This window comes from Ostrinia nubilalis, chromosome 9 (genome assembly GCF_963855985.1).
Source record: "Ostrinia nubilalis chromosome 9, ilOstNubi1.1, whole genome shotgun sequence".
In the NCBI taxonomy this organism is placed as follows: Eukaryota; Metazoa; Arthropoda; class Insecta; order Lepidoptera; family Crambidae; genus Ostrinia; species Ostrinia nubilalis.
The window spans coordinates 7,920,161-7,933,081 of NC_087096.1; the positions used below are offsets into that span (position 1 = coordinate 7,920,161).

At 35.4% G+C, this 12,921-nt stretch overlaps 2 protein-coding genes across 2 annotated transcripts; both read left to right on the forward strand.

Annotated features, from left to right (window-relative positions):
• Positions 1–117: 117 nt before the first annotated feature.
• LOC135074834 (uncharacterized) lies at positions 118–7,569 on the forward strand. Its single transcript, XM_063969215.1, has 4 exons — positions 118–384; positions 661–810; positions 7,208–7,360; positions 7,466–7,569. The coding sequence occupies exons 1-4, from the start codon at positions 183–185 to the stop codon at positions 7,567–7,569; spliced, it is 609 nt and encodes a 202-aa protein (XP_063825285.1). The 5' UTR covers positions 118–182.
• A 3,229-nt stretch (positions 7,570–10,798) lies between these two features.
• Positions 10,799–12,906, forward strand: LOC135074972 (ATP synthase subunit O, mitochondrial-like). The gene is made up of 3 exons (XM_063969338.1): positions 10,799–10,901; positions 12,060–12,251; positions 12,447–12,906. Exons 1-3 carry the CDS (start codon positions 10,799–10,801, stop codon positions 12,788–12,790), a joined length of 639 nt encoding a protein of 212 aa, XP_063825408.1. The 3' UTR covers positions 12,791–12,906.
• The last annotated feature ends 15 nt before the right edge of the window (positions 12,907–12,921 follow it).

Below are 12,921 nucleotides of genomic sequence, written 5' to 3' on the forward strand. Positions count from 1 at the left end.
TTGGAAATAGTTTTCTTAAAAGAACTCAAAGCTAATAGTACCTTGTAATAAAGAACCAGAAACTGATTACAATTATTTTACAAGAAAATACAGTAACTAGGTCTACCCAATCAACAGTTGCCGTGTGGTCTATCGTTTTATGGTGCCGATTGCTTTCGTTTTAATTGTTAGTTGCTAGCAAAATGTGCGTAAAACAACTCGTTATATTTGCGCCATTGCTTGCCGTGACGTTGTCCATCTACCCATACTTTGATACGCAAGATTTCATCTATAATGTTCCTAAAGTTTATCGCGTCTCGATAACATTGGATAAGTTATTAAACTACTACGAGAAGAAGCCTTCCAAGGATCCAGAGTGGTACATCGCTTTGGGTATCGCCAGAGGTAAAGATATGGTTACATAATCTTTCACTGAGGAAAAGAAGAAAAAAAATTTGCAATAGTGTAACACTGACGTATTTGTAAGATACTTTGACATACTCCTACGTAAGTTTTTTTTTTACTAAACATCTAAGATACTATACAAAAACCGGCAGGTATACTCACTTACTGGCAGATAGAGTTCTAGGATGTAAATCCGAAAACATACTGAAAAAAAGTTTATTCCTGAAGAATCTTATGACTTTCACTATAGTTTTTGTGCAAACATTTTGGGTGCAGGTCAATTGGAATACACAATCAATGAACTGGACAAGTCTGTACCCGAGAAATTGAAGGAAAACTTAGTCAATATCACCAGGCGCATGGACCGCATCAAAAACAACACGGACCTTTTAAATTTGGTATTTCGTAGTAAGGATTATGAATACGGTAAGATATTAAGTAATTATTAATCTAGTAAAGTTTTAACATGTTCTAACTCATAATACCTGAATATTGTAAATCCTGATTAGTTTAGATATTAGTTTTTTTAAACTTAAAACTATTTAGTTACTATATAAGAGGCTTGGCTACTACTAAAACCTTTACTAATCATCCATTATTACCTATGAGAAGATTTGGGAAGCTGATTTTTTAATATCAATGAAAAGCCTTGTTATATTACTTATTATATTACTTGTTATATTATGTTTTATGACTCCTTTAATGACACTCATTAAATTGATTAACACAAGTTGTTTGTACCATGCTACCGTGATACAGTAATTAGATGTACACGACGATATACTTTATTTTAGACACAGTTCCTAGTTTGTATCTTTAGTCATACTGGTAATACAATATGGATTGGGAATTAATATTAGGCCTCGGAAAGGTAGGCTTCCTACTTCTGTTTTACTTCTCATTCATCATTGGGAAATACGGAATGTAGTGATATTATTATATTCAGTCAATTTCTAAGCGATATCACAAAAATACATATAGTCCAGTAGAATTAGCTTTTAAATCGGAAATAATTCCTACAAAAGATTTTATTGTTTTAATGGCTTCATTGGTTGCCCATTAAGACTCTCCTAAGTTTTCGACTTCGACGGAGTTGTGCTTAAGTGGTGGGGGCCCCCGAAAGGGGCATTTTTTCGGTTTTCCGGTTATACCGCGTAAAGGACTTACCCTATCAAAAAGTGGTCTTCATGACGGTTGAAGGGCACTTAATCCTGCATTGAATAAGACCAAATTCATATGTTTTGAACAAACCGTTCTCGCGCTAAAGTTCGGCAAAGTAGAAAATATACGTATAATTAATGACCCTCTCCACGTCCAATGGTTTGTTACCCACAGGCTTCCAAGTCTTGAAAAGGGCCACCTCAACCAGTGTAACCCTATCAAGGCTTACGAGCTTGATGCGCCTATCCTTGTTCGTCCCAGCCGTTCCTTAACTGCGGTTGCTGCACCTCTTCCTGGCACTCACCTGAACGACTCTGTGTTACCTACTGTGGCTGCCCCTCTTCCTTGTATCCTCCTGCATGACTACGTTGCCTAGCCGTATGCCTGGTCTAAGGTTCGACGCCAAAAATCAACAACAACAAGTTCATATTAAAACGTTGAATTTATTTTGTTTGTTTGTTTGAACGCGCTAATCTTAAGAATTACTAGTTTGATTGAAATCATTATTTTTGTGTTGAATAGCTCATACATTGAGGAAGGCTATAGGATATATACAATCACTCTACGACTAATAGAGGCGAAGCAGTAAAGAAAAATGTTGCAAGCACGGGAAATAGTATTTAAACTATTTTCACTCGTACGAAGTTGATTTTGTGGCGTCGAACCTTGGACCAGGCATATGGCTAAGCAATGAAATCGTACAGGAGGGTACAAGGAAGAGGGGCAGCCACATTAGGTAACACAGAGTCGTTCAGGAGAGTGCCAGGAAGAGGTGCAGCAACCGCAGTTAAGGAACGGCTGGGACGAACAAGGATAAGCGAATCAAACTCGTGAGCCTTGTTAGGGTTACACTGGTTAAGGCGACCCTTTACAAGGCTTGGAAGCATGTGGGTAATAAGCCATTGGACGTGGAGAGGGTCATTAATTATACGTATCTTTTCTACTTTGCCGAACTTTAGCGCGAGAACGGTTTGTCCAAAACATATGAATTTGGTCTTATTCAATGCAGGATTAAGTGCCCTTTAACCGTCATGAAGACCACTTTTCGATAGGGTAAGTCCTTTACGCGGTATAACCGGAAAACCGAAAAAATGCCCCTTTCGGGGGCCCCCACCACTTAAGCACAACTCCGTCGAAGTCGAAAACTTAGGAGTCTTAATGGGCAACCAATGAAGCCATTAAATCAAAAAAATCTTTTGTAGGAATTATTTCCGATTTAATCAATTTTTGTGTTTAATTCTACTGGCCTAATACTTAGAAACGTAACAGGTAAATTTTTAAGACAGGTCTTCATAAACAAAGTCCAAATAACTCTTAGCCAATCTAACATTTAATTAATGATTTCGAAATTATAAAAGCACTGCAGCATCGTGATCCAATTATAATTATGACCCTAGTTTAAGTTAGTCCAATTAATTCTTAAATGCAAATATAAAGGAGCAACCACACGTATCTCAATTAATATAGCTTAATTATGTATACAGGGTGGCCAAAACAGTGAGGTCTAAACGAAAAATTTAGATTCCTTACATCAAGGTGTACCTAAATCACCCCCATGTATGTAATACGATTGTGCTTAGTTTAGGAGATAGAGTTAATTTTGTGATATTTTAAAATTTTGTGACCTTGTAGGCTTTAAACATTTTTATCTTTTTTTTGGGGTGACTTTTCTCAGATTTCTTTTTTTCGACAGATTTTTTATTAATTGCAGATGTTTGAAAAAAATAATCACCTTCCTACCTTTGATTCAAGATACAAAAGTTTTGCTAGAAACATAAAAATTATGCTTTTATCAGAACACTATCAAATTTTCAACTTAAAAGTTTAAGTAAAAAAAAGAACTTCCATAGGTCCAAAACCATTTTAAAAACTGCGCCGTTTCCTGAACATTCATAATAATACAAAAAAACCCGTACTTAATGGGCCACTATTTCCTGTAATCGTTCCACTAAAGTGGTAAGTCGGAGATTCCGTTACATGTTTTTGACTTTCTTAGAATGAATTAATATTGGGAATCCTCTGAGTTTACATTACGTAGAACAGATTTAGAGCAGTAACTGGACAGAACATGTATTTATTCTCAACGAGGAAGCTCTTGCCCTTCTTCACACCTGGTGGAAACTGATGATTAGGCTGAAGGTGGAAGGGAACTTCAACTACAGAGAAACTATGGCTTCCTACCTCCTCCTCCTCCAAATGCCGGAATACAGTAATGCTATTAACATTATTGCTATAGTGACAGACTTAGGAAAATAGAGTTGCTAGCCAGGCAGACTTAGATCAAACCCTACCACCAACCAAACCGAGCAGAAAATTTCACCTCCACTGGGAATCAAACCCGGGACCTCTGAAGCTTACCTCTTACCACTTGAAGACAGAGGCAGTTGTTACATTTTACTATTACCCTTGAAATACCTACTACAGTGATAAGAAGAAGGAAGGATATTTGGTTTATGTTCATTAAAACTTACTTAAATAATAATGTGTTCCGGATTTTGGAGGTAGGAAGCCATAGTTCCTTTGTAGTTGAAGTTCCCTTCCACCTTCAGCCTAATCATCAGTTTCCACCAGGTGTGATGAAGGGCAAGAGCTTCCTCGTTGAGAATAAAAACATGTTCTGTCCAGTTACTGCTCTAAATCTGTTCTACGTAATGTAAACTTAGAGGATTCCCAATATTAATTCACTCTAAGAAAGTCAAAAACATGCAACGGAATATCCGGCTTACCACTTTAGTGGATCGATTAAAGGAAATAGTGGCCCATTAAGTACATGTATTTTTTATTATTATGAATGTTCTGGAAACGGCGCAGTTTTTAAAATGGTTTTGGTCCTATGGAAGTTCTTTTTTTTACTTAAACTTTTAAATTGAAAATTTGATAGTGTTCTGATAAAAGCATAATTTTAATGTTTCTAGCAAAACTTTTGTATCTTGAATCAAAGATAGGAAGGTGATTATTTTTTTCAAACATCTGCAATTAATAACAAATCTGTCGAAAAAAAGAAATCTGAAAAAAGTCAACCCAAAAAAAAGATAAAAATGTTTAAAGCCTACTAGGTCATAAAATTTTAAAATATCACAAAATTAACTCTATTTCCTAAACTAAGCACAATCGTATTACATACATGGGGGTGATTTAGGTACACCTTGATGTAAGGAATCTAAATTTTTCTTTTAGACCTCACTGTTTTGGCCACCCTGTATGTTGAGATAAAGATACGTAGTATAATAGGATCAAAACAAAAGATAAATGCTAATTACAATGTAACTTCTTGCCATCAGGCATCTAGTAGGTATCTCTATTTGCAAAAACTTACCTGGTGACAAAAACCTATTACTTATTATGTATGAAACGTGGTCGCTTACTACAGGCCTCTTAAGAAGGCTCAAGGTCACCCAAAGGGCGATGGAGTGGGCTATGCTCGGAGATTCCCTGTGTGATCGAATCAGAAATGAGGAGATCCGCAGGAGAACCAAAGTAACCGACATAGCTCGCAGAATTGCTAAAATCAAGTGACAGTGAGTGGGGCACATAGCTCGTATTGACGATGGCCGTTGGGGCAGGAAAGTTCTCGAGTGTCGGGAGACCACGGGCTGGAAGACGTAGCGTGGGCAGGCCTCCTACTAGGTGGACCGACGATCTGGTAAAGCTCGCGGGAAGAGCCTGGATGCGGCTAGCGCAGGACCGTTCATTGTGGAAAACCTTGGGGGAGGCCTTTGTCCAGCAGTAAACGTCATTTGGCTGAAACGAACGATTTATGTATCATAAGTACGTTTTGTGCTAATATGTATAAAATGAAGACAGTTACTACGGAGATGATAACGAAGACGTTACCTATTTCTGTATAAATATTAAAAAATAAATTTGTTAATTACTAACTTTTGTCATACATTAATCTTCGTTGCTAAATTCTAATTCCAAAAGCACAGAAAAATTTCGTCAATATAAAATTGCATTCGACCCATGTCCCACTTTCTAAAATCGTTGCAACTTTTTAACTCCTTAACGTGTCATGAATCCTTAAATTGATTTATCCTTGAGCGTTTTAAAGTGTTCATCAAACTGTGTTTTGGGTGTTAGAGACAAATTATCCAAAGATTAGAACCATATTGCTAAGTATAAATAAAGAAAATGTAGCGCAAGTTAGACGTTAATGTATAGTAAACGGTTCTGTATATTTTCTGCGAACTCTTGAGTAAATATTAATTATAGTTAAAAACGTAAGTTTTATTTCCTGTTTTAGAGGTTTGATAGAAAAAATCTTCATTTTAAAACACTAAACTATTACATTAGTACAGTTAGTTACATAAGAATTTATAGTACAATTTCGAGTGTCATTGAACTTTGATGCTAGCTACTAAATATAGGTAGATGGATACAAAACATTTGACTGCACTTCTTGCTATTCTTACAATTGAAATAAATCAGCAACCATTACGTGTACCTACTTAAAGAGTAATTAATATCCCTCACTGAACAACTGTTGTAAAGCCGTAAGTGCACCGCAATCCGTTGCCCAAAGCTTGTCACGAACTCACGTTCTCACGAGTGTAGTGGTTTTGGATGATTTATATTAATTATACGAGTCAATGGTTTACAGCTTTTATCTGATAATGAAATCAATATAATTTGACAAGCTTTTTAGGAAAGCTTTTCATTTAATAGGAACAGTTACTTACTTATTACTGCACTAGGAATATCTCTTTAAGTTTTTGAGGGTCCAGTTGATAAAATGACGCTTTATTTAATCTTAAGCATAGATTCGTGGTATTTCCCCGATAGGCTTTCCCCGAATGGGGGAAAATGGGAATTTTAGTGCTAGCCCGTTATTAGTTGAATGGTTGAAAGTCTATACCAATGATAGATTTGAATCTTGAGAGTGATTTGAACATTATTTTAAAAGGGATTATGTTATGTTATTCTTCTTTATGTATTGTTCGTCACTCAATGTCGGTTTAATGCTTCAACAAAAGAACAGTCTGAAATCTGATTAATGAACATGGTCACCTTACACACGACCTCGTAAAGGTGAATTCATACCACACGAGCTATCCAGTTTAGTTTACCTTCAGTTTTAAATGACTTGATGTGTATACTGTTTTATTTCGATGTACCTACTACCCTTCGTTTTATATGCAGAATAGCATTGAAGTTTATTTTATCTACAACCACCTTATAATTCATTTTCTAAATGTATGTAGGCCGGATAACATTTGCAAATTAGTTATGCCAACCTTCAAAAGTGAATCGAAAGCTTATAAATTCTTGTGCAAGACGTATCAATGCCTGTAATAAACGCAAGGCCATTTTCTTCAGAGCACATAAATCAGTTTTGTTGCTAAGTTTCAATTACATAATAAGTTTATGTACGGCTGAGATAGCTCAATGTTATTTAATATTATAGAATCCATTATTTCCTTCTATAACCGCGGTAAACTTTCACATTAGATAACTAGGAAAACTAACAAATTGTGTATTACCAACTCTGTTAATTAAATCTGTTCTTTTGATCAACAAGTTACAAAATAGACGAAAATTAAATTATGTGTCTATCTAAGAAACTATTTTCGGATGCAGAGTGATATCGATCGACTCTGTCGAATACTAGCGAGGAGCCGATAAAACGAAACTAGCTTAAATTAAATTCTCCTATGTTTTTCAGTTGCCAAAGCAATATTTGAAAACTTGGAGGTTCTTGCGTCTATAATGGAACCCATTACTATCGGGACCATGGGCACGCAGAAACCGTATCGCTTCAACTTTGAACAGTATGTGCAAGAAGCGAGGAACAAGATGCCGACGAGAAAAGCTGCAGGTAAGATCTTTTTTGCTTAAAGTTGTATTAGATTTTTAGTACATCGCACTTAATAGTAGGTTTGGTAATTTGTACTAGTAACTACTAACATTTTTTTCTCGTCAGGAAATTTCATGAAAATGAAAAACGAATCTCGTCAACAAAGTTTTCGTAGTAATGTCACAGGTAATGTGCCTGACTTCCATAGGGTTGAGTTGGCGTGGGAATAGTCTGATTACAAATATTAATAGAGATAATGTTATTTGAATTTATTTATAAAAATGCAAATAATACACGCAGAAACACCTAATGTTTATTATTAATTACTTAATAATATTTGAATAAACATTATTTGTGAATTCACACAAAAAATATTCCTGTTAAATATTTTTATAATAATATACAATAGAGGCCTATTCAGTAAAGTAGGTATATTCCACGCTTGTGTAAATAATAAATTAAAAAACGATACTTCAATATTATCGGTTACGTGAACATTTTTAAGCTTTACAAGGAAAAACAAGAATAAATGTTTAATTTAATATTTTTAATTATCGTTTTGTGGAGAAAGTGGACGAAGCAGTCTTATGTGTTAAGTACTGCTAAACTGCATTTTATGTTGGAAATTAAATTTATTCTTTTCAACCGTTGAGTGTTTCTCAATATTTTACTTGAGTTAGGTTCTCAATATTTTACTTGAGACTCAGTTTGGACTTACAAAATAGATTTGTACTTAATAAATCTACCCATCTTATGATGAAGATTAGTTCAAAATATCCCAATTAACTATTTCTTTTTCAAAAAATCATCACTATCTTCTACTGATTATTTTGTATGGACGAAAAACATTTAACAATTCTAAGCTAGTAGACGAGCCAGTGGTGGCTAAATATAATAGATTTTACTCTAAATTTGCATAATATAACAGACGCAAGAGCAGACAGACAGTTTCCATTGTAAACCTTGACACGCTTCAGCAGCATTGACTTGTTTTTTAGTCGCTATATTGACCACTAGGTGGCGTTAGTTCGAATTGCCAACACCAAAATTTAAGTGAAAGCCGTTTTTGAATGCTCTTAACCTAATACCTACAAATACTTGCAGATGCGTGCACTATGCAACTGCTAATTTCGGCAATGGAGACGCAAACGACGCAATCTGAAGGCACATGCGAGTTGACACCGGAATGCAGCGCGCAGCTCATAAAAGGGTCAGGACTGGCATTCCAGCAGACTAGCCGTGTCCGCGCGGCAACTTTAGCTCGTCTCTTCGACTGCATGGAAGGCACAGACCTCTCTGCTCACATTTACAAGCTCTGCATTCAAATATACAAAGAAACCAAATCGTTAGAGGCGTGGGACCACCCCGCTGGCACAAGAACTCTTTTTATGCAGCAAAGTAAGTCAAATATAAAACCTTGCAATTATGCAAAGTTTCACAAAATTTATGTAACCTGCCTAATATTAATTTGTTTCTAGTTTTATACTGCGCATCTCAAGGTTACGGAGAATTCATAAAACCTCGATGGATGAACAAGATTATGGCTTGGCAGGAACCCAAAGGATGTTATGCAGATGATCGACAACCTTTTCTCAGATTGACAGGTTTCATAGGTCCTGCCTCTGCCTCCCCACCGAAGGAGCGAGAGGTATGATGTTGCAAACTTCAGTTCTGAGTAATGTTGATGGAATTATTTGCAAAGATTAATACACAAGATACCCAACCATTCCGAATAATACATCCGTTGTTATTGTTGGTTACGTAAATGCAAACTAAATTGTTCACTTGACTTATCAAAGCATGTATTGAGTTACTTTTACTGTTGAAACATTTCGATAGGTACTTGCAAGGTAGTATTTAGTACACTCAATTGCAAAAAAAGCAGTCAGCATGACCCCCAAGATTTTTGAAAATGTCTACTAGTATTAGACATCAACGCGTTAACAACCCTTAAAATATTTTATTTTAGGTAATTTGAATACCTATTAATATTTATTCTTATTAAAAATGGGATAATTAATCTAATCAATTATTAGTAATGTTTTATGCTGATATAGGTAATTTTATATCAAACAGTAGATTGTCATGCCCGAGCTTGTTTTTATTAAAGGTGCCCTAGAATTAGTTTAATTAAGATTTTTGTTCTAAAATCTTAATTTATACTAAATCTTTTCATCAAGTTTTTAATACACTCCATTAGTTGAATATCATATTTTTTACAGGAGGAGTATCGCGTGAAAAAGGCTGCTACTTCAGAAGGCGGCACCTGCAACTCGCTGACGTCGGCGATGGCGCTAGGATCGCTAGTGATTTACACCCGAGCGCTGCTGGAGACTGACCAGGCGTTTCAATATGACGTTCTCGACTAGTTTTATATTAACAAGCAATTTAATGTAGCCTTCTAAGCAATGAATAGTTATGAGTCTAATTTAATTGTTAATTTTATTGTGGCTGTTGTTTCATTTCTTTCTATTAGAATTTAATATTTCTAACGATTCAGAATAAAGCTGTTTCAGCTAGCTTTTTCGTTTTCAATCCTTTGAGTTGATAGCTTAGTAAGACCAGCATAACTGGTCACAGCTGGTCACTACACCACCAAAACTATTTTTATATCTTCATTACATAAAACCGCTAAATAACAAACCTTATTGTGCATTTACGTCACATATCTTTCAACAAACCTTTGTCAAACAATGTCATCTGGAGAAATTTACTTGTTGCCTCAGAATACAGAACAAACCAGAAGGAGTGTTCGATAACATTTCTACGCGGCAACTTGTGTCCAAAATACTTCCCCTCCCGCGCCCCTCTACCCCCTTTAGTGTTACTAGCGCCGTGTGACACCCCCATTTTTGGGGTAAAATTATGTAATTTTTTAAAGAGATGTTAAACAAGTAAAAAATAAGTAAGTGAAATAAGTACACACGGCCAGTGTTAACTATAAAATTAATTACCATGGATGAAATTACACTAAAAACTAATTAAAACAAAAAGGATGGGGAAAATATTCCATTATTCTGTGGTAACGCTAACAAAATTAACGCGTGAATTTTTTATAAGTAGACAAATGTAATTCAATATAAAAAAGTAGGGTAAAATATTCCGTTGACCTGTGGCAACACTTACAAAATACAACCGTGATTTTTTTTGAAAATTATTATTTAATTAAAATGAATTGGAAATGTGCTACTTACGGATAAAACATGATCCCATGCACTTTCTTCGTAATTCCAGTAGCATTCTTACATGTTGGAACGGCACAAGACGGCATAATTTAATTATAAAGTGTCAATCTGACGGATATGTAAACAATGCGCGCGCCGGCCATTGACTGATTGCTCTAAAGTCAAAGTAGTGCGATTTGGAGTACTTTATATGAATACACATTTACGCCCGTTGACGGTTTCTGGTTTGTTCCGTATTCTGAGCTTGTTGCTCCAATATTAATTGAAAATTATTATGTTTCGCACTAATTATAAAACGTATGTGAGTGTTATTCGATTATGTCTGAGGAATATGTGCCAAACTTCCCTGGGTACCAAACCGCCTATACCAGTTTTTGGTAAGTACACATTTTTTACGGCCGTCATTCATACAGCATGACCTTATCGCCAAAAAAGTGTTATCCTTATTGTGAGGCAAATTGCACAAGCTTTAGCAATGTTAATTTTGATTTTTGATCTCTCATAGCCTTTTGTCTGTTATTATTTTAACCAACCTCATCCATTGAACCTCTCTGAACCTATATTTTTACATTTCAATAATAATATTACAACTTAATCTTAGTTTATCATTAAATGAGGTTCATTATTCATATTATCATTTCAATTTTCAGGCGCTTAGTCTAAAAAACGCCTGAAATCAAGAAACAGCAATTCATTCTCTTAGTAACAAAAGAAAAATCATAGCAAATTCCTATACCGCCAACATTTTAAGTACATTCTCAGTTAACAATTTACATACAGACTTTAAAAATGTGAACACCGTAATATTACTTTACAATGCCTATGTAAGATCTCAGCTGGAATATGCTTCGGTTGTGTGGAATCCCCAGTACCTAAAATACATTAACCTCTTAGAGGGCATTCAAGCAAAATTTGTGAGACGTCTGAAGTATAGGTTTAAAAATTTCAGCTCGGAAAAGCTTCAATCATTGGCATGCCGCCGTGAACACAGAGATCAAATATTTTTATTTAAGATCATTTATAAATGAGTGGTTGATAGTCCTTATTTATTAAGTAAATTAGCCTTTAAATGTATAAAGCCGCGAGTCAGACACAGGAACACGTTTAGTATACCCATTTGTAGATCAAATTATCGTAAAAATAGTTTCATCATTAGAGCCACTAACAAAATATAATACAGCATTTTGTCATTTAGACATCTTTCATGAACGCATTGTGAAGTTTCGCCGTCTCCTTCAATCTACTTGATCTTTAGCGTATCCATGTAAATTTTTTATAATGTTTTAATGTTAATATTTTCTTTTGCATGCATAAATTATGCTTCACATCTGTCTCCTTTTCAACTTTGACTGTACAACCTAGCTTTAGAAACTTTAAAGGCCAATGTATAACCCACTTAATTTTAAGCTGCATGTGTCAAACAAGGCTGTATGTTTCTTTAATAAAGATAAAATAAAAAAATAAAAATACATGGTAACTGAATGTTACAACTGAGTGTTACAATTAATTGGTTGTTACAAAAAACATTATTTTAGGTATCGAAGGGCGCTATGTGTCAGCGCTGTACAGCGCAGCTCTCCAAATGAAGCAGGTCGAAGACGTAGAGAAACACCTACGAGCCCTTCAGGGAGAACTCCGCAAACCAGCGATGTTGGACTTCATAGAAACAAGCGTCATTTCTAGGGCTGCTAAAGCAAAGCTACTGGAAGAAGTTGGGGCAAAAGCTGGTAAAGTAGTCACAATTCCTGTTCAAATGTATCGTATTTTATAATCATTACAGTGTATTTTTCTTAGCCACCTATTCATTATGATACCAAAGTTTTAGCTTCTACCGTATTAGTCTTTTTATGCTTCCCTGTATGATATTTATTGAAACTAAAGTAGTTATTTTTAATACAAGTAAACCTTTTTGTTCTACAAAGGTATGCCTCCAGCTGCTGTGAATTTCCTATCCATAGTAGCAGAGAACGGACGCTTGAAATTGTTGCGGCGCATGGTCAACATGTTCCTGGCTGTGATGGTGGCCCATAGGAACGAGGCCCTGTGTGAGGTGATCACCGCTAAACCCCTTGACGGATCAACCCGCACTGCTCTCATGGATGCTCTCAATAAATTCGTCAAAGGTGGCAAGAAAATACAACTGACAGAAAAAGTAGACCCCTCTATCATAGGAGGCATGATTGTCGGAGTAGAAGATAAACACATCGACATGAGCATTTCAAGGAAAATTCAAATGTATACAGACATTTTGAAGCAATCCCTCTAAATTATTATTTTCAGTTGCATACATTTTTTCTGGAGTTCATTATTTATATTTTTTTAAATTGTTTTTCTATTTTATTACAAACAATCATACTTGCTGGTGCGGTGGGATTTTTCTAATATTTTACTTTTAAT

Excerpts from the sequence above, each read along its gene's own strand:
- LOC135074834 (XM_063969215.1), top strand. The coding sequence starts at position 183 with ATGTGCGTAAAACAACTCGTTATATTTGCGCCATTGCTTGCCGTGACG. Across the intron at positions 385-660 it reads CGCTTTGGGTATCGCCAGAG|GTCAATTGGAATACACAATC; the intron begins GTAAAGATATGG and ends TTTTGGGTGCAG. Across the intron at positions 7,361-7,465 it reads GCCGACGAGAAAAGCTGCAG|GAAATTTCATGAAAATGAAA; the intron begins GTAAGATCTTTT and ends TTTTCTCGTCAG.
- LOC135074972 (XM_063969338.1), top strand. The coding sequence starts at position 10,799 with ATGTTTCGCACTAATTATAAAACGTATGTGAGTGTTATTCGATTATGT. Across the intron at positions 10,902-12,059 it reads ACCGCCTATACCAGTTTTTG|GTATCGAAGGGCGCTATGTG; the intron begins GTAAGTACACAT and ends ACATTATTTTAG. Across the intron at positions 12,252-12,446 it reads AGAAGTTGGGGCAAAAGCTG|GTATGCCTCCAGCTGCTGTG; the intron begins GTAAAGTAGTCA and ends TGTTCTACAAAG.